This window comes from Penicillium malachiteum (assembly GCF_028827825.1).
Source record: "Penicillium malachiteum strain IBT 17515 chromosome Unknown utg000002l:1.0-8849297.0:1.0-8852440.0, whole genome shotgun sequence".
Lineage (NCBI taxonomy): Eukaryota > Fungi > Ascomycota > Eurotiomycetes > Eurotiales > Aspergillaceae > Penicillium > Penicillium malachiteum.
In genome coordinates, this window is record NW_026643095.1 from 8761164 (window position 1) to 8780667 (window position 19504).

The window sequence follows — 19504 nt, forward strand, 5'->3', positions numbered from 1 at the left end:
TGAGCTTGATTTGTTCTGATGTTGTATGGCCAACAAGTGATGAAGACTCGGAACATTGAAACGCTATAGATCACTGCGCAGCAGTTTATCAATATGCCCCAAACCCCGGGGATTTTAAAAGAACCCCAAACTAACTTTGCTCCATGAGCATTGATTTTTGAGTCGTCAAATTCAGCATGACGTGAAATTTGCCCTTTGCAGCGACGATACAGGAAGAGGACACCAACTAGCGCTTATGATGCACACTAACATTGATTTGGAACAGTGAAGGTCGAAAGAAAAATTGTGGAGGGCCGAGCCAAAGAAGCGACAGTGAAATCGATACCACGACCACTAGGTAGGTCGAGTTGTTAGGAAGATTGTGATGAGAAATCTGGGACTGTCATTGAAAGATCCATGCAAATGTTAATTTTGCAATGACGCGATCAAAATACCTATACATTTTGTTAAATTTGCGCCGCTCCCAAACATCCACTAGGTCTCACAGGTCAACCAAAAGTCCGTGTGGATAGTCAAACTGTCCTAATTTCATTTCGGCCTGCTGCCATGGTAGATGGATTTCTTTCCATTGCGGGTAAAGTATTTCCTCACCAGCCACCAGGCGATGGATATTTCGCTTTGTGCTGAAGACCATGTTCCATGACCTCTCCTCGTGAAAATGACCTGGATCATAGCTCTCGATGTCCGAATCTTGGGAGGATGGTCCTGCTCGTCTGTAGGTTCCAAACAAATTCGGAGAAGGGGCTAACGTGCAATTCTGTGTCGATCACCCACGCCTCCACATAAATCGCTCAAAGCGTTGTCCACTGGGATCTCGAGATGATCGACCGATAAAGCCGCAAGGATTTTCTTAGCTCCTTGACTGGTCACCGCATAACCATACAAACAGCATCCCTGTTCAGCCCGATATATGTATCTCGTGGAGTCTTCTGGAAAATGCTCTTTCCAGATCTCTGGGATACCCGCTGCACCAGCCCGCTGCTCAACACTGGCAACTGTCGGATCGTTTGGTATGGCGTAGAAATGAGTCTCATTTGACCTGGGTCCGGATATGCAGCCGCCAATCCAAAGAAAATCCCAGTCAAGCCCATAGGACGCCTCTGGGTGAACTTTCTTGTTGCCCTGTACCGCATGTAGGCCTCGAGCGAATTCGATGAGCTGAGTCTTGATGTTCACATCCCAGTCCACGTCGTCTTCCATGATCAAAGCAGTTGTAAAGGAATTTTCGACCACTCTAGAGTTTCCATTTATACCTGTAAGTAAATAATAGAGGCTGACGGGGATAGTAAGGGAGACGCATACCTGACTAATGCATTCATGTGAGCACGCCAGCATGCAACAATATTAGGCGCAACACTCGAAAGGTTCATTCCCTGTATTGGAATGAGTGCTTCATGTCATATCTCACTTTTAATCTCGGACAAATGAAAGCCTCGCTCACCTTGGGCATAGCTTTCTGCTTCAAGCTATCGGGTCGGACTCCGTTGAGCCAATCTATTTTGAACCCGGATAGAGAGGCTGCTAAGCTGAGAAAATCGCGTTTATCGGTTCGTTCTGACAAGCCTATGGCATATATGTGCTGGAACTAGATGTAAAAAATCAAATCAGTCAGGACATTAACTCAAGTCCAGATAGCAGAGCTTGAAACAGGGAAGTTTAACCTACCCCCAGAGTCTCATTTGGACCTGATGAAAGGTTCCATTGCTGATTGAACTATGCGAAATATAGGGAATTTCTTTCGGCCATCGAGTGTCTGCTAGCAAAGCGAGCAGTATATTAATGATAACATAGGTCGCCGCCGCTGCAAGTAGTATTTGAATGACCTTGTAACCTTTGGTTATCATGGTGAGGTGATCGGGTATTGGTTCAACGGATGAAGACTATGTGGACCGAGCAAATATTGAGTTTGAGACGTCAGGAAATAATAACCAAGCAAAAGGAATCCAATGAAGAAACAACCTGAGGTATATCCACCATTCATCATCCGACAAAATGCCGTTCGCCCTGGCATAAGTATGCCCGTGGGTCCATAAGTGTCACGCCTTAAATTTCACGACTAGATCGACGTCCGGATTCATACTCCAGGGCTGAAGATCCAACTGGGCACATTCCACGGCTAGAGATAGATTTTAAAGAACTCCCACAATATTTTATCTTCAATAATCATGATCTTCCCAGCATCAACTTTGACCTCACTGGGTTTCTGTTGTGCACCTTGAAAGAATCTCCCTACGTAACTTTGTTTTGCTTTCCAAGGTTGGCTCATCCTTCACAGCTTATCCTTAGATCCAGAATAGAAATTCATCTCGACAGATTCTCATTACTCGAGTCTACATTCCAGGTTTTGCAAGCTGTTGAGTGTTTGCCAAATGCGAATAGACGGACTCTGTACCTGTGACAAGATCTTCAAGACTATCGCTTGAATCAAAGGATATGTCCTAAATCGGGTTATGACTCATGAGGGGATATCAAGATATTAGGCGTCTTACTATCGATATTTCCATTTGCAGGTAGGTTCCTACTACACATCCGACTTTTTCCGTAGATTTACATTCCGACATTTCAATATAGGAAGATACATACCTCCTTATCGTCTCACCTCGCTAGCTTCGGCATGGAGTATCGCTTTCCGTCCTCTGGCACTACGTGCATAGGTAGGTCTGGAAATGATTTATACACGGGATACTAGTACCGGGGAAAGAATTATCTATTCAAATACGCTATGGTAGCCGATATAGAACCCTTTTTGACGGATCGCGAAGGAATATTCTCATTTAAACGTAGTCGCTAGTAGCTTCGGGGTAATCCCAAGACCTTCTCACTGACGTAGTTCAAGATCATCTCCCGACTGACGGGTGCAATTCTGGGAACAAAGCATTCACGTAGGTATCGCTCCACGTCATATTCCATCGCGTAGCCCATTCCTCCATGGGCCAGAACCGCTCGTTCACAGGCAGTGAAAGCAGCCTCAGCTGCAAGATATTTGGCGCTGTTGCAGGCTACACCGATCGCATGAAATGGAACGGATCCATCATTTGTATCGTAGAGTCGAGCTGCATGGTATGTTGCATGCTTTGCTGCCTCCAATTTCATATAAGCATCCGCCAATGGATGAGAAACACCCTGGTTTTGTCCGATTGGTCGACCAAAGACCACGCGGTCCTTTGCATACTGAGCGGCCTTCTCAAGTGCGGCGTAACCAAGACCCAGTGCTTCGCCTGCCAGCAGACAGCGCTCAGCATTCATTCCGTGCAAGATGATCTTGAATCCATCATTCTCTTGACCGATCAAAGTGTTTTGAGGAATCGGGTAGTTGTCAAAAAATACTTCATTTGCATCGACGGCGCGACCGCCCATCTTCTTGATCTTGGCAAGATCCAACCCGGGATGATCACGGTCAAGGTCGATGCAGAATATAGAGAGACCCTCCGTTGATTTTTTCACTTCCTCTAGGGGAGTTGTTCGGGCAAGTAAAAGCATCTTAGAGGCGACTTGCGCACAGGTAATCCAGATCTTTTGACCGGAGACAGAGTACCCGTCGGATGTTCGGGTAGCCAAAGTCTTCAGTTTCAGGGTCTCAAGACCTGTGTTAGGCTCGGTGACCCCAAAACAGGTTCTCCACGTGCCATTAATAATGTTTGGGATGATTTTTTCCAGTTGTTCTGGAGTGCCAAACTTGGCTAATGGCTGTGTGGCATACACGTTGGCGTGTATAGCCTGTGCTCCCGCCATTCCAGCACCGGACTGGGTAATAGTTTGCATCATCATGGTGGCCTCGGAGATTCCTAGTTATAATTTCCATTAGAACCTGAAATATTAAATGTTTCGCTCAATCTAAGCGATACACACGTACCTAATCCAGCTCCGCCGAGTGATTCTGGCAGTGCAATCCCGAGCCAGCCATCTTTAGCCAGTGCTGCATGGAATTCCTTGGGGTCCTTTTCTTGTTGATCGCGCTCCTGCCAATAGGTATTGGGAAACTTGGAACAGATATGAGAGATGGCATCTCGAACTGTGATTTGTTCCTCTGTAAAACCTGTCATCTCCATGAGCTTACATGGCGCCGAGGTCGCGAATGTTGCGCGTCCCAAATGTAAGGAAGTGGCCGGGCGGATTGACTGCAGCGTCAATCGTGAGCGCAGTAGGGGGTTCAAGCTTGACCGAATCATCATGATGTGTTATTTGAATGATTTCATTTCCTCCTCTTGAGCTCCAGATGTCTCTTCTTATTAACCAGACCCACGTCCAGTTGAATCATATAGCCGACTTGGGGAGTTGATCAACAGTGATCGACACCCAAGTAACCGAGTTGCCGAACTCACCGCACTCAGCCTAACAACATCATGATTTGAATGTTTGAACATGGGAATTTCAAGGTCCGACTTGGAGAATTTTGAAGCTTTGAGTGAATTTCTCCTCAAAAATGCCTAGCTAGTTTACATGTCAAATTTTAGAAGAAAGGTCCCGAGGTCTAGAGTTCTGAAGTCATGGAACTCGGGATTGATGCAAGTTCAAATGCTCACTTCATATGTGTTATATTATTTCGAGTCCAACTTGAACATTCTTGATGTCCGAGTCAATATTTCTTCAACTTATATATTATAACCTTCGATGTCAAACTTTGACTGACCCTGAATCTCTCACAAGATATCCATCATAGGCATGGCAGTCCACTCTGATGAGTTCTGCTCAACTTGCTCTGTCTGCTCCAATTTCTCTTCGGAAAGACATCTTTCACATCGACAGACAAAACGGAACGATCGCTGAAGGTGCTCACGGCGCGAGGTGAGATCAGTGTGCTGGGTCAAATCGAAATATGATATACAACATTCTTCGCCCGGATGAATGTCTCTAGAGGCGGTGAAAACCATACAACCTTGATCGTTGGGCTTATGAACAATCTTGTGCAAATTTCTCAGTATACTTCCATCGACAAAAGGGGTTGTGAGAACTTACATTCGGTGCACATGAATGATTAGCCATCGCTGCTGTGGAATAAACGGCGGCGGCGAATTGCTCCCCTCTAGGGGGCTGTGACTCTGGTACAGGGAAATGGCCAGTCTCCTTTGGATACAAGCCAAATGAATTGGCTTCTTCTTGACAGACAAGATGAAGCACTTGGTCTGTACTTAGTCCATGTGGCAAAATTGGACTGTTTTGAAGATACTTCTTGACCAAAACGGTCCATGATCGGACCCGCTCATGAGACCAAGTATCAGAGGATCCACATAACAAGCTTATACTATCCCAGCCAGATTTCCACCCTTTCAAAGCCAATTCGCTCTCTGAAACGCTCTTCGAGTGCCGGCTTTCACCTTGTCGAGTTGCAAGTAGGCGAACAATCACCCATAACATCCCAAAGTCATATTCCCCCCACTTGGCTCGTATGGACTTCGAGTAACGTTTCAACCAAGTGCATTCAAATTCATGGCGAATAGTGTCCGCTTCTCTGCATGAACTGCTGCACCACATGACATCCTGGACGCAAGAATTCTGACAGGTACATCGTTCTGTGTGGCGAGTGACTCGCTGATTACAGGCTGGGTTGCTGCAAATGAGATCTTCATTTTCCGCAGGGTTATCGACAACTGGAATAATTGCATATGGGCGATCGATAATAAGACAAGTGCCTTTCGGAATAAGGGCCGAGACCCGAAGTTGGCGGCCCTTTACCAAGTCGATATCTTGGGTCAAATGTGGATGAATCCAACTAGGATGTGTTTGAAATACTGTGTCTACACAACTTGATGGTTCAACCGTAAGAAATACGACTTGAGACATGGTGGATCACAATGGCGCGATGGGAGTATATGCAGTGGGCTTTACAGAGGAGGGTTTGGGATCAATTCGAATTGGCAATACAGTACCGGCAAAATTTTTTTCTCTTTTTTTTCCATCTGGGATTAAATGGATAATTCACGGAAGAAGGCTTTGGTTCCGGTGGATTAGTGGGGCAAATTATCGCCATCTTAACCATTTGACCAATATTAATGCTCTATGGATCCCCGAGGTGAGGTTATCTGAAGCGATCTCGATTGATTGGCGGCTGTATAATCGCGTAAAATACTCCACTTTAATTGGTCCAATTTTGAGCTGTAAGGGGTTCATTCAGCAGCTTCCATTCAACTACTAAATTGCATTTTTTATATGGCATTCCTTGAGTATACTAACATTGCTACCTAGCAATTATCTATGCCGTCGTAGAAATTGAAAAATTGAATATCTAGTCATACTACTACTCAAATGTCTTAAAGTGCCCTCTTGAAATCCTTCAATGCTTGGTCAAACTCGTACGAGTCTTATTTTGTTCAAGTCAAGTTTCTTATTCCATATGGGTGCACAGTGCATAAATATCTCATTTCCTTATGGCTGTCTCTTATGTAGCCTAAGTCGAACTACAGTATGCATGAAAGTCCAGATGTCATTGAGAAGCCATTAGTCTCACTTTTGAAACCCCTTGAAGTTAGGGGACTGCATCCGATTACTTGAATGCAGTGGAACTAAAAGATAAAAGATATTATAGATAGGATTGATAGCTAAGGAGATGAACTTTAATCTTATCAGATCAAAATCAATAGGACACATATCTTCCGTCAACTGGTAATCAAGATTCCTATGGTGCCCTGCACCCAGATGAGATTTCGTTGTGCGCCTGCATAGAACTTTGCCGATCCATATATGACTTCAAGTTGTTGGTTGTTATGTTCTAATTCAAGTCCTATAGGATTATGCTACATGGCTGTGCATATTGGCATACAACCTTGGAAGTTCAATCTACTAGACTTCTCAAATCCGAAAGCAGACTCTCTCCCCGATGTTCTAGCTTGAATTTCGTCTTTAGAGGATTATAATCTCATTTTCTTGTTAGCTCAGATGAATAATTTAGCTAATGCATGTGGTCAATTGATTTAAGCACCATTCAGTGACCACTCGCACTCAAGTGCTGTCATGCAGATAGATGCTTCAAGTTGAGTCAACAGGATGCTCAATCAAAAATCCCCTTCGTGATAATTGATGATGAAACTTGACATAAGTGAATAAGTAATTCACTGATAAGCATTATGCATCATCTATCTCTATTACACTTCTCTTTTTTTTCTTTTGAAGTATCATTCCATCCGGATGGTGCTAAAAGCCACGCTAGGTATGTTCAAGTGTTAATCGGCTGGAGGGGAAGAACCCTCATTAATTACATCGAACTCCAACCCCTCGAATAGCCCCTGAGCATTTTCTATCACCATCCTAATCATTTCTAGTCTACTTCAAGTCTGAAGTTTCATAATTTATGAAATTTGTGATAAGATCATCTTTGAGCGAGGCCATGGCGTGTCATGGCGTGTCATGGCGTGATTCCGACATATTTGATGCCATGGACAACCCCTCATTCCACGTTACAAGCTAACCGTGTAGTGACCGGCTTAGAAATCCTTCTATGTTGACATCGGAGTACTGTCCGGCCTATATCAATAGTTCCAAAGGTATCAAAGGTCTAGTGGGGAAGTGCCTTTTCCCACTCTTCGTAATAAGACGCCATTTTGTATCAGTTTGCGCCATAAGTAGTTCGGTGATTGATCAGCAAACTGAGAGCTTGGATTATTATAAGAGCTATTCCATGTACCACTATTATCGAGAATCTCACTTATTGATCTCAAGAGTATTTTATCAATTCAAGATGCCGACCGAATTCATTAGCTTAACCTTTCCAAATGCGTCCACAGAGCTGAAGCCCATCGCTGGAGCCAGCATTGATCCTGATTACCTTGAGCGATATGCCCGATCCTTGGATGACTATGAGTTCAATTATACTCTTGTGCCATATGATTCCTCGTACTTTGATCCTTTCACAGTCGGCGCGACAATTGCGTCGGTCACCAAAAACCTCAAGGTGATCATTGCCCTTCGACCCAACACGCTCTACCCTACCGTTGCAGCGAAGGCCTTGGCGACATTGGACCAGCTCAGCAATGGTCGCGCTGTGGTTCACTTCATTGCCGGTGGTAGCGATGCGGATCAGGCTAGGGAGGGAGATTTCCTCAACAAGGATGAACGTTATGCGCGCCTGGAAGAATACATTCGTATTTTGCGTCGCGCATGGAAATCCGCCGAGCCATTCGATTGGGATGGAAAATACTACCAGTTCAAGGATTTCAGCAACAGGGTTCGACCTGTGAATGGCACCATCCCCGTTTCCGTCGGTGGCTCATCAGATGAGGCTTATCGTATCGGCGGTTCCCTCGCTGATATTTTCGGTCTTTGGGGCGAGCCTCTTAAGGAGACCAAGGAGCAGATTGACCGAATCTATGCCGAGTCAGACAAGGCAGGTCGCGCCGAAAAAGATCGTCCGCGTATTTGGGTCACCTTCCGACCCATTACTGCAGAGACTGATGAACTCGCTTGGGCCAAAGCACACAATACACTGGATGCACTTACAACTAACCGAGCGAGCGGTCTGGGCAAAGCACCTGCCAATGCTCCCCCTCCTCAAAATGTGGGCTCTCAGCGACTTCTTGATATCGCCTCTCGTGGAGAAGTCCAGGACCGTGCTCTCTGGTACCCTACCGTCACTGCAACAAATGCCCGAGGCGCATCAACAGCCTTGGTTGGTTCCCACAAGACCATTATCGATTCGATCTTGGACTATGTTGACCTGGGTTGTGAGCTTATCTCCATTCGTGGTTATGATAACCTCAACGACGCGATTGATTATGGACGTTATATCTTGCCAGGTGTTCGTGAAGAATTGCAGGAGCGAGCAAATGGGTCTTCTGCCTGATAATTTTCATCATATATGTATATAGATTAACCGGGCCATCGCTCCATATTTGACCTCGGGATAGCTTCAAGTTCGGATTCGGAGTCGGAGATAATAACTCGGTTACTCGGATCTAGTAGAAGAAAAGGGTTAGCGATTTCAACCTTGAATTTTGGAATATTAGAACTTCATAAACATATAAGCGTCAATCCATTAGGTGTATCAGTACATATATTGATGAGTCGTAATCTCAGTAGGGCTTGAGTATAGAGGTAGTCTATAGCCCTGGCGGGACTGGTCAAGGCTTTCATGTTAAAAAACCAAATGAATGCATTTTCGAACTTACCAGTTGACGTTCCTGTGGAGTTTATTTCGCACGAGCCTCCAAACTTCAAACATTTTGCACAATCCACGGGTCGGAATGTGTCAAGGAATGTGTCAATCCATAGTATGGATCACGATATGACCGGGGATGTGGATAGTCGTGGCTCGGAGTACCGGCGGATGTTATTTCTAGCGCCGGGTATAAATATATCACCTCGCGATACCCCATGAGCTCCTCAAGTGTTTGTCTTCAACAAAATCCCCTATCAACTTGAAAGTCAGTGAGATCGCGAGTTTAGGACTAAGGAAGCAAAGTAACTCATATTTCCAAAGTTGAATCGCCAGCAAATTCCAACCTAGCAAAATGTCCGACCAAACACCAGATCAGAGACTTCCCACCTATTTCATTGGTCATGGTGAGTTTCAATCGTCCCCATGTGCATGGATTACCCTGGTCTTGAAGATCCACACGACAGATAATCAGTATGGAAAATACCGCTAACTGAGTGACTTTGTAGGAGGTGTCAGTATTCTCTTCAAACCTGAGCACGAGGCCGTGCGGCTAGGCCTTCGAGAGCTTGGGAAAGAAATCAAATCACTCAAGATAGATGCAATTGTCACTACCTGTGGAGAGTTCCAAAGCGAGACCGACGCTATTCAAGGTATCTAAAGTGCCATTATGATACCGGGTGACCTCTCACACTGGATCCACATATTAACACATTGTACTATAGTGAATCTCAAGGAACCCACCAAGGTATGGCACGATTTGGGCCCTTCTTGGCATAAGACATTTCCCCACGTTTTCGAATATGGTTACGCCCATAAATCATCCCGTGCCCTGGGTGAGAAAGTCTTGAAGCACCTCCAAACAGCAGGGATTAAAGCAGAGGGAGTCGAGAGAGACCTGGACCATGGAATGTAAGGAATCCAATTCCCCACTTATGCTTGCCTACCTTTCACCCCATCTTTGGTATGATTGAATCATTTTTGCTGATTCTGTATTTAGATGGGTTCCGTTCAAGCTGATGTTCCCTGAGGGAGAGGATGATCTGGATATTCCAATCCTGCAGATTTCAACATCTGCTAACGAAGATCTCAACGCCCATGTTGAGCTCGGACGAGCTCTTTCATCGCTGTAAGAATTCCCATTGCAAACGATCCCTGAATCTCCGAATTCTCACTGATGATCTGGACTAGTGGCGGCCGTATTCTTTTGATCGGTTCCGGTATGCTTTGCCATAACCTCCGCGCTACCCGGGAGGGAACAAGTGATACGACTGTCGCCAAGGCTTTCGAATCTTACGCTAGAAATGCCCTGGATGCACCTACCCCAGCTGAAAGAACTGAAAGATTCTTGGCTTTGCAAAAGCAAGAAGATTGGATCGCTGCTCACCCGACTGCTGAACATGTTCTCCCGTTGTATATGACCCTCGGAGCAGGGTTTGATAAGGAAGGATACGAGGTGTGGAATGAGAACAAGTGTATCATTGGACAGTCATACTACACTTTCCGACTTGGAGGACTTCCATAGAGTATTAATGAAGTGTGATCTTACTTTCTTATGCCCAGGTGTTGCTGGTAGTCTTAGGCGGGCCGACGATCTACAGGCGTTCGTGCAGGCTTATAGCCCAGATCCCAATCATGATTGCTTCTTCCGCAAGAATTTCCATCGGCTGATCTCCCTCCAGGCAATAGATACTCGTATCTAAAACGTGTCTCCTCATTCTCACAGCCTTGGAATCAGCATTATCCTGGCTTCAACTTGAAATTTTGAAAATTTTTCAAAGATCGGAGCATCGGAGCTGAGTTCTCGGCTCCGGATATTCGGATCCGAATTATAGTCATCAATACGGACTATTACGGAGTTACTAGTAGTATACACTCGGAGTATGAACACGGGCTATGATGATATCTACTCCGTAATTTTGGATCTTTGATGGATTTCAAGGTTTTCATTGGGGTCTTGATGCTGGGTTTTCATTTGGTGAGAAACTGAATCATGGTATAAAGAGGTGTGTTGTCCCTGGTCTCAGAGTGCCTCATCACAGAACATCAGCTTCAAGTCACACTGACATTATTTTGAAATTGGAAATCATCTATTTCACTTCTTTCCATCTCATCGTCCACATCGAAAACTCGAATCAATACAACATGTCATCCAACGAAGTTGCGATTATAGGAGCTGGCCTTTCAGGCCTTGCTTTGGCCCTCGCTCTCCACAAACAATCTATTCCTTGCACGATTTATGAGGCTCGACATGCCTCTCTCGACATTGGTGGTGCTATTATGCTTTCTCCAAATGCCCTCCGCGTTCTCGACTCCTTGGGTATATATCAGACAATTAAGCCACTTGGATTCGAATTCAAGAGTCTCTATTACTACGCAGACAAGCCACTTGACTCTTACGAGTTTGGAGACAACCAGAAGTACGGCTATGATGGCCTGCGTATCTACCGCTATGAAATGGTCGATGCTCTCGTCAGCGCTGTCAAGGACCGGGGTATCTCGATTGAATACGGCAAGAAATTCATCGAAGTGACATCAGAGACTGAGACAGAAGTCACCTGGAACTTCGAAGATGGTACCACAGGCCGCGCTTCCTGCCTAGTCGGAGCCGATGGTATTCACTCGCGAGTTCGAAAATATCTATATCCTGATCTCGAACCTTACTTCACCAATGCAGTGGGTGTAACAGCGGTTATTACAAGAGTTCAAGTGGACCAAGGCTCCTATCAAATGCCTGTCACCATAATGAACCCTAAGTACGGTGCTTTCGTCATGGCACCACAACTTCCTGATGGCTCTGAACTTTTGATCGGTAAACAGAAGCGTGCCGCGGAGCTGGATCGTCAGGGTTGGAATGAACTCTTGAGCAATAAACAATGGTGCATCGATTTCCTGAAGGAGGGTTCAGAAGACTACCCCGATATCGTCAAGTCAGCAGTCAACAATATTCCCTTGGGAAAAGTCAACTTGTGGCCATTCTACGTGGTTCCAAAGCTTGAGACTTGGGCTTCGAAACACTCTCGTGTCGTGATTCTTGGGGATGCGGCTCATGCTATCCCCCCTTCAGCCGGTCAAGGTATCAACCAGGCGTTCGAGGATATTTATACCTATGCCTTGGTGTTGGCGAAATGTCAGCAGGACAACCTAGCTCGTGGATTGAAGACCTGGCAGCAAGGACGACAGGAACGAGTTGATCGGGTCATGGAACTGAACAAGCAGATTGACGCGAGACGCATGCCAAACCATGCCGCGGATGAGTCGTCAGAGCTTGAAACTAAGCCATTCGATCTGGAGTGGCTATATAGCCCGGACTTTGACAAGATGGCTGCTGGATGGTTAGAGGCCATTGCCTGAGATTCTTCAGCTGGGTCAGAGTCCATTGGAATTGGAGTTAAATTTTGTATAATCAACCAAATATTTATTTTTCTTTCATCAATATACTGCATACAGACTGGCATATGTTCAGATTTCTTGCGTCAGCCTGAGGTGCTTTCAAGTTTTATTCTTTGGGTACTATTCACCTGGGCAGACATCTGGATGAGCATGATACATATTCCAACTCAGGCTGTTCCAAGGTTGATCTGACCAGTCTATGTACTAGTACTAGTAGGTAATTGGAGGCACACTATCGTACCTGCGATACATAGGTACTACTTAAGGTAATTGTTTAAACTGGTAGCTTCTAGGTCTTCAAGTTCAAATTAATGAGTATCTGTCGCGGAAGGTTCATCGTGATGTTGATGGTGGATGCATGAGACTATATACAATATCCATGGATGATCCTCAAATGTCTCTTCAAGTGCTCTGTCATGTCTAGTCTACTCTATGAGCTGGTACCTCCACACTGAAGTTCATGTCCCGACTCCTACTAGTAGTGAAAAATGAGTTTCAACAAATTCCGACCAGGAGAAACCGGTCTCACCTGAGCACAGGAAATGAATTTGTCTTGTTCTTTGCGATTTGGCGTACTAACTCTCCCTTTCTGCCTCCGGCTGACTTTGCTCTTTGGAAAGCTTCGGATCGCGCAATACAAATGCTAGGGCAATCATTGGTGCTGCAAGGCAAATTCCAGTGACACACAGCAGCCACTGAACGTGCCGATAGCTAAGAATGATAGCGCTTCTTTCGGGAGTGCCGATCGGATAGAAAGGAATAACTTCAAATGGCGAGTCGTAAACTGCATGGGCGAGAGTGGCATTGGACTGGAACTCTAGGTTCGCGACGAGTGATTTGTACAGCGTCTGAGTCCAAATAGCCCCCGAAAGACATGTTCCAAGGGCGCTGCCGATATTGAAAGATCCGAGATAGATTCCTGTGAGAACGGCCATGTGCTCGTGAGTCGTAGCGGCTTGCACAGAGGCTTGGGTTGGGTAGGCAAAAAATCCACCTGCAAGACCGAGTAGAATTTGAGCGAAAATAACGCCTGCTTTGGAGCCCTCGGATGTACCACCTCTAAAATAGATGACGAGGGTATATGCTAGCATGAAGAGACATGTACCACAGATGATCAGGTACTTCAACCTGCGTGTCTTGAAAATAATAGCCCCGGTGAGGAGCCCACTCAGTAGACCAAAGAACGAATAAAAGGATTGGATGCGGGTGGCCGTGGCCACTGAAAAGTCAAAAGCAACAATCAATACCGTGTAAAGATAGTCTGCCTGAAGGTACCAGGAGAAATTAAGGAGGCATCTAATTGCTAGAGCGCTCCAAATCCCACGGTCTTTCAGGAGGTGGAAAGGTGCTAAAGGAGATCTCGCTCCTCTAGTCTCCCAGAGAATGAAAATGGGTATGCATAACAGACCGACCGTGAGAGGTGCGATGATAGTGAGTGAGAGCCACTGGGACTGCGTTCCGCCGGCAATTGTGAGAGGCGCAAGAATGAAGCCAAACACAGCGATCATGAGAAGGATGCCAATGACATCGAGCTGGTGAAAAATGTCGACGATCAAGCGACGTACACCAAAATAGCGTACGACACTGGGGTGTTCTTTCAGCAACCCGGACTTTTGTGCACGCCGACTGGTGTAAAATAAAGTCCATAGAAGGGGCAAAGAGCAGATACTGTAGATGAAACACCACATGCCGATTCCCCATCTCCACCCAGTCTTGCTTATCACAGTCGATGTAATGTTCCCACTAATCCACGTGTTGATCAGGAATGGGGTCGCAGGGAGGTAGCTGAAGAAGACTCGAGAGCGCATAGAAGTAATGTCGGCGATGATGATCTCCACCAGCAGGACGATTCCCGTATAGCCAAGTTGGTAGAGAACTGTTCCCGCGGAGAACATTTGAATCGAAGTTGCGCAGCTTTCCACTGTAGTACCAATCAGATAAAATATCATCGATACTGCGACGAGCTCAAATCTTCCGAAGACGTCTGCAACCCTAGCAGCAGCGGGTTGCGCGGCCGCGGCGATCACGCTTCGAACAACATTTACGGTAGCCAGCAGCGAGTGCTCTCCGAAGCTGGATGTAGCGTATGATTGGTATGTCGATCGCACTTGACTATCGAGGCCATATGCATACCCAACTAGGAAAACGCCGACGAACATCATTATTCGGTCGTTTCGAGTTAGGGATGCATTGATAGCTTCGATTCGCGCAACTCCAGGGGACTTTGCCACTGGTGGCGCCGTGGAGGAGCGAAGAAGGGGCTGAACTTCGGCTTCTGTAGCATGATGATCGTGGTGAGAGGGCCTAGATCTTATCAGATGTTGACTCTCATCTCTGTTATTGTTTTCGTCTGCCAAGCCACGCTTGATAACTGTGGCCATTTGAAGATTCAAATCGCCCACATTGAATAAGGTGAGGCAGTTATTTTCGTAAAGAGTCGTAAAAAGTGAGTAGAATTTGATCAAAGAGTCAAAATAGGAATCCCACTTGAGTTCAACCCTAAATCATCAAGGGGAAGTAAGTTAAAGGGATAAAAAGTGGAAATCCAAGATCTCAATCAGATAAGATGGGGGGATGATCAATAACGACTTCCAAGGTTGAGAGTGTGGGATGTTACGGAGAACTGGATTTCCGACCTCGGCAGACTTAAAGTGCTTAGTTCAGACTCACATAAGCAGGCGAATTTCAGTCTCCACTATTTTATTAATTGAATCTTCAATAACAAATCGTATCATCGCATCCTAGTATTCAAGTTGGCGCATATGCAATTAGACACTTTCGTCTCAAGTGCTTTTACTTACAAAGCATCCATGGATGTCGGGTATCTTGTATGTATCCGGTATATAAATCCGACTCCGAGTCCGATTCGCCCGAGAGTCCGAGACTCTTTACTCCGTACTACGTATGCTCATGGCTAAAGATAGAGAATACATGATTATGTTAAGCAGAAGGAAGAGTCATTTGTGAACGACCGAAGGGTAATTTGAGATTCAAGTTCCTATGCTAAAACCAAACATGTGTGGGCTTTCAAGAACGCTAAATTACAACATGATGAAGACACTGCAGTTGGGAAGAAACATTGAATTCAAATATTCATATTCCATCATCCAGGCCAACGTAGTATATAAATAAACAATTTGAATGCTTGAAAATGTTCAACCGATTCGGGCGCAGGGGAAATGTCACCAAGGGGACACCGGTAACACGCACTTTCCTATGCAAGGGACCGAGCCACAGACAAGAGAAGAAGCGTTTGCTCACTACCAAGAAAAGCTCTCCTCCACAAAGTCCAGATTGGTATGGGATTGTCTCTTTCGGCACACACGACGAACATCATCGCTGAGACCACCATTGCCACAAACGAGAACTCCCATCGCTCCAACCTGATTCTCAACTTCCATAGCCACAAGCGTATCAATATTTGGTCGACCAGGGAACATCTGCACGGTGGCCGATGGACTCTGAATCTCCTTTGTATTGCGCGGGCGAGTGACGAACAGCATAATCCGAAGCACCTCGCGACGACGATCCATCGCTAGAATACGGGTCATCCATGGACGAATCCATTCAAGATGCTCCGGAGACTGGATAATCCACACCAGCGTAAGCCGACGTGTTGCGACCGTGCCTTCTGCAAAGCCAGCAACGAGGTGACGGACGAACGGTACATGATGTGTGATGCCAACACCGCCAGCGAATAGCATCACAGTACCATACGAATCCATCGAATGGATATTACCGTAAGGGCCCTCGACAAAAGCTCGAAGGGTGACACGAGATCCGATGGAGTTGACGGCTCGTTGGAAGAGTTTATCAGTCATACCAGTACGGCGACGAATCAACAGAGAGAGGGTTGTCTTTTCGGGGGTCCGAAGGAGGTCCTGCTGGGCAAGAGGCAATGCCTTCTCATCTGAAAGAACTTCTTCGGATTCACTCCAGCTGACCGAGAAAGGGTGTGAAGTCCACCATCCAATGGCAGGCATATACAAGTAAATGTGTTGACCGGGACGGATTGTCCAAGGACGCGCCAATCTGAGAGTAACACGCATTGCGTCACCTGGCATTGCCTCGACGGTGGCAGTGGTCGAGTTGTATCCAACATTTCGGTACACAATGATCAAGAGACGAGTAGCGCGCTATGATGTTGATCAGTTTAACTGTGGAAATTGCCGGATATGTAAGAATTTCCTACCTCAAGTGCCCAGAGTATAATAGCGACAAGCAAATAATTCTGAGCTACCATTCCGTTTAGGTGGACCCAAAGAAAGCCCATCGAGACAGCGGCCAGCGCGAAATGGAAATGAACAAAGGTCTCGTAAAAAGCATGTCGAATTGGCGACGGCGAGTGTACCAAGATTGCAGTTAAAACGCAGGTTGTCTGTAGATGTCATTCAGGATGGGTTGAATCTTTTAGGCCAGAAGGAATAACTTACCACCAATCCGGACAGCAGGAAGCTACTCCCTGCGAGGGCCTCCCCAACTACGCTCCAGCTTCCTATAATGCCGAGTTAGCATTTATTGATAGTTCGTCATGGTTGATTTCTCACCTTCTTGGACTTTCGGGACCATCCAGGCGAAGGTATGTGCGAGAGCTTCCAGTACCACAATGCGTCCAAGCCATCGGTGCAGGAGATTCCAGGTATCAAAGGGAACCTGCAATATGGCGATCAGAGGGTTATTTCTACCGGCCATCAAGACCAGAGGAATGAGGTTGACTGTGGCCATAGTTCCCGTGCGATTACGAACAATGCCAGCCACAGTATCTTCTTCCGTTCCATAGGGAACAGTAACCACACACAGCGCAACATTCATCGCCACAATACCGACAACCAAAACCGCGTGGAAGCGACTGGGCAAGGTTCCCATATTCAAGGCCTGAGAAAGTTGAAATTCACGGTTGTGGCGAGTTCGAAAAAGCGGAGCGTATATAACATGGTTCTTCACCCAGGAGAATCTTTCGTTTGCCTGGACATAGTACCGTTGGCTTTGATCACCAAATGTGGACAATCTTCGGAGATGACTTGAGAATCGAACTGCAAGCTGCCAGATATAATAAGCCGCAGCAGCACAGCCAAGTGCCAGGAGGGTGTAATGGGCCAATTTATCATCAAGGGATTCATAAAATGAAGACCCTCCTCGCTTTTCCATCTCGGCTGCCATTGTTGATTCGAATTTTGTTGATGATCGTAGAGGGGTGGCAGGTAGGGTTCAGTTGCTCTCAAGACCGGCTTGTTCGGAGGCGAATGGAAGACAGATTTGTTTCCTCTTGAACGACAAGAGATTCAATCTGTGGAAATATGAATTGCAGCACCTGGCCGCTGTATTGAACGAATTTTCGGGCGAATATGGTCAATATCAAGAAGAGAATGTGGTCGAGAAAACGAAGGGCGTATCTGATCAGGGCCTGCCTAGTATGAGTGATTAGGTCGGCTGGAAAAACGCAGAATCTGGCTGCCGTATAATGTTATTCTGTTGAAGTCACTCAATGACCCCGAGAGGGATAACAAGTTCAGATTTTTTGGTAAAAGCAATCTTGTTGATAGGCAACGAAAGGAATGCTGGCTACGTAGTCCATGCCCCGGAGAAGAAGAAGAAATCTAGAAAAGTCGCGATGGAACCAGTCCACCTAGAAAGTAGAATATCAAAAGAATGACTGTCAACAGCAAAGAATGAGAACAACGACAACAAAGAGAACAAAAAGGTAAGACAAGAAACCCTTCGTTGAAGAACAAAGTAGAAAAAAGACATAGAAGCCGTGATCCACTTTTCTTTTTCCCCCTAGAGTCAGGGTGGAGATAGATGAGACAGGCCAAGTCTGCACCAGGGACCACCAGGAGCAAGCAAATTACATCTGGAAGATATATGAAGGGCCTAACCGAGCTTGTAAAGTTTGTGCGAAACTTGATCGCTGCCTATCAGGGATGTTTCTTCAGTCCCTTAGTGTCACGTCGGTTCATCGATCCCTGGATATTCCATTTCAGGGTCTTCCGATGTCTCCTATTAGCGCCGGGCTTGAGACTTTGACTTTTTCTGGGTTGTTATATCTTAATTTCTGAACAGTCCATAGCAAAAAGTTAAGGTCAAGGTCAGCTTGGCAATCTCTGTGTCAATTCAAAGCTCCAATCAGGCTCTGTAGCGCCCGGATGACACCGAGCAGGATCAACAGGTCCTTGAACATGCGACAAGTTCTAGGCTTGGCAAGTGAATTTGTGGCGGAGGAGGGGGTCTAAACGACCAGTTAGCGATGGAACATTTGAACTTGAGGCAACTAGGCGCCAATACTAGCGCCGATCCTTGTCGGGGTGATCTTGGCAGACTGAGTGGTGGTTTGAGAAGTGGCCCTTGCGTTAGATGAACGGGCCAATCCGATCTGTCATTATAGATCCAGGAGACAAGGGGGGCTTGCATGACTCCAGTGACGTTGAACAGATATCGGGAAAGATACCCAGATCAGATGTGGCGGTGGTCAAATGTTGCATATAGAAAGAGTCCAGTGGGATGGTCGTTTCACGCTTATCTCTATCCACCTGTACTTCAAGTGCTGTTGACGTCAAGATCCATGTAAGTTCTGACATATGTACTAGCACTCAAGCTTGAGAGCTCTAAATTCACTAGACAGCTTCAAACATTAAATGTTTGCAAAATATTCATCCGGTGTTAAATACTGATAATAAATTAAATGGATGTTCCCAAGGTGCCCGTCAACTGGTTGATACACGGAAATGAGATGGAGACTGCAGACTTCAAGTTTTTCAATCCGGCGGTTTCATGTTGTGTCTCGTGCCATTTTTGTTTCAATTTCGCATTAGAGGTTTGATTCTTATTATTTAATCTATCTCGGATATGGACACTTCTTCTAGATGTCTGTTTTCAATATTCCAAGCCTAGATGAGTCAATACCTATCGGAAATGTCACAAATCCAGAAATGCACCGCGGATTCTTAAAATATTCACGCTACGGAGAATTTTTGACACTAATTCACTAATTCAAGTGTCATAGCTCAAGCCTGAGTGCTCGGATTGAGC

The 19504-nt window shown here is 45.9% G+C and overlaps 8 protein-coding genes across 8 annotated transcripts; 3 read left to right on the top strand and 5 right to left on the bottom strand.

Moving 5' to 3' along the window:
- Positions 1 to 744: 744 nt before the first annotated feature.
- On the bottom strand, positions 745 to 1200 carry N7483_006283 (uncharacterized protein; the record flags this gene model as incomplete). Its single annotated transcript, XM_057089720.1, has 1 exon — positions 745 to 1200. One exon carries the CDS (start codon positions 1198 to 1200, stop codon positions 745 to 747), a length of 456 nt encoding a protein of 151 aa, XP_056949549.1.
- A 1587-nt stretch (positions 1201 to 2787) lies between these two features.
- On the bottom strand, positions 2788 to 4172 carry N7483_006284 (acyl-CoA dehydrogenase family protein; the record flags this gene model as incomplete). The annotated part of the gene is made up of 2 exons (XM_057089721.1): positions 2788 to 3785; positions 3854 to 4172. The coding sequence occupies 2 exons, from the start codon at positions 4170 to 4172 to the stop codon at positions 2788 to 2790; spliced, it is 1317 nt and encodes a 438-aa protein (XP_056949550.1).
- Positions 4173 to 4640: 468 nt separating this feature from the next.
- N7483_006285 (SET domain-containing protein) lies at positions 4641 to 5781 on the bottom strand (the record flags this gene model as incomplete). Its single annotated transcript, XM_057089722.1, has 2 exons — positions 4641 to 4901; positions 4957 to 5781. 2 exons carry the CDS (start codon positions 5779 to 5781, stop codon positions 4641 to 4643), a joined length of 1086 nt encoding a protein of 361 aa, XP_056949551.1.
- Positions 5782 to 7672: 1891 nt separating this feature from the next.
- N7483_006286 (LLM class flavin-dependent oxidoreductase) lies at positions 7673 to 8773 on the top strand (the record flags this gene model as incomplete). The annotated part of the gene is made up of 1 exon (XM_057089723.1): positions 7673 to 8773. One exon carries the CDS (start codon positions 7673 to 7675, stop codon positions 8771 to 8773), a length of 1101 nt encoding a protein of 366 aa, XP_056949552.1.
- A 667-nt stretch (positions 8774 to 9440) lies between these two features.
- On the top strand, positions 9441 to 10610 carry N7483_006287 (DODA-type extradiol aromatic ring-opening family dioxygenase; the record flags this gene model as incomplete). The annotated part of the gene is made up of 5 exons (XM_057089724.1): positions 9441 to 9492; positions 9595 to 9738; positions 9811 to 9997; positions 10086 to 10214; positions 10277 to 10610. 5 exons carry the CDS (start codon positions 9441 to 9443, stop codon positions 10608 to 10610), a joined length of 846 nt encoding a protein of 281 aa, XP_056949553.1.
- Positions 10611 to 11230: 620 nt separating this feature from the next.
- N7483_006288 (FAD-dependent oxidoreductase) lies at positions 11231 to 12439 on the top strand (the record flags this gene model as incomplete). The annotated part of the gene is made up of 1 exon (XM_057089725.1): positions 11231 to 12439. The coding sequence occupies one exon, from the start codon at positions 11231 to 11233 to the stop codon at positions 12437 to 12439; it is 1209 nt and encodes a 402-aa protein (XP_056949554.1).
- A 614-nt stretch (positions 12440 to 13053) lies between these two features.
- Positions 13054 to 14859, bottom strand: sit1 (putative siderochrome-iron transporter Sit1; the record flags this gene model as incomplete). Its single annotated transcript, XM_057089726.1, has 1 exon — positions 13054 to 14859. The coding sequence occupies one exon, from the start codon at positions 14857 to 14859 to the stop codon at positions 13054 to 13056; it is 1806 nt and encodes a 601-aa protein (XP_056949555.1).
- Positions 14860 to 15738: 879 nt separating this feature from the next.
- N7483_006290 (ferric reductase family protein) lies at positions 15739 to 17638 on the bottom strand (the record flags this gene model as incomplete). The annotated part of the gene is made up of 4 exons (XM_057089727.1): positions 15739 to 16614; positions 16671 to 16856; positions 16912 to 16973; positions 17026 to 17638. 4 exons carry the CDS (start codon positions 17636 to 17638, stop codon positions 15739 to 15741), a joined length of 1737 nt encoding a protein of 578 aa, XP_056949556.1.
- Positions 17639 to 19504: the final 1866 nt, after the last annotated feature.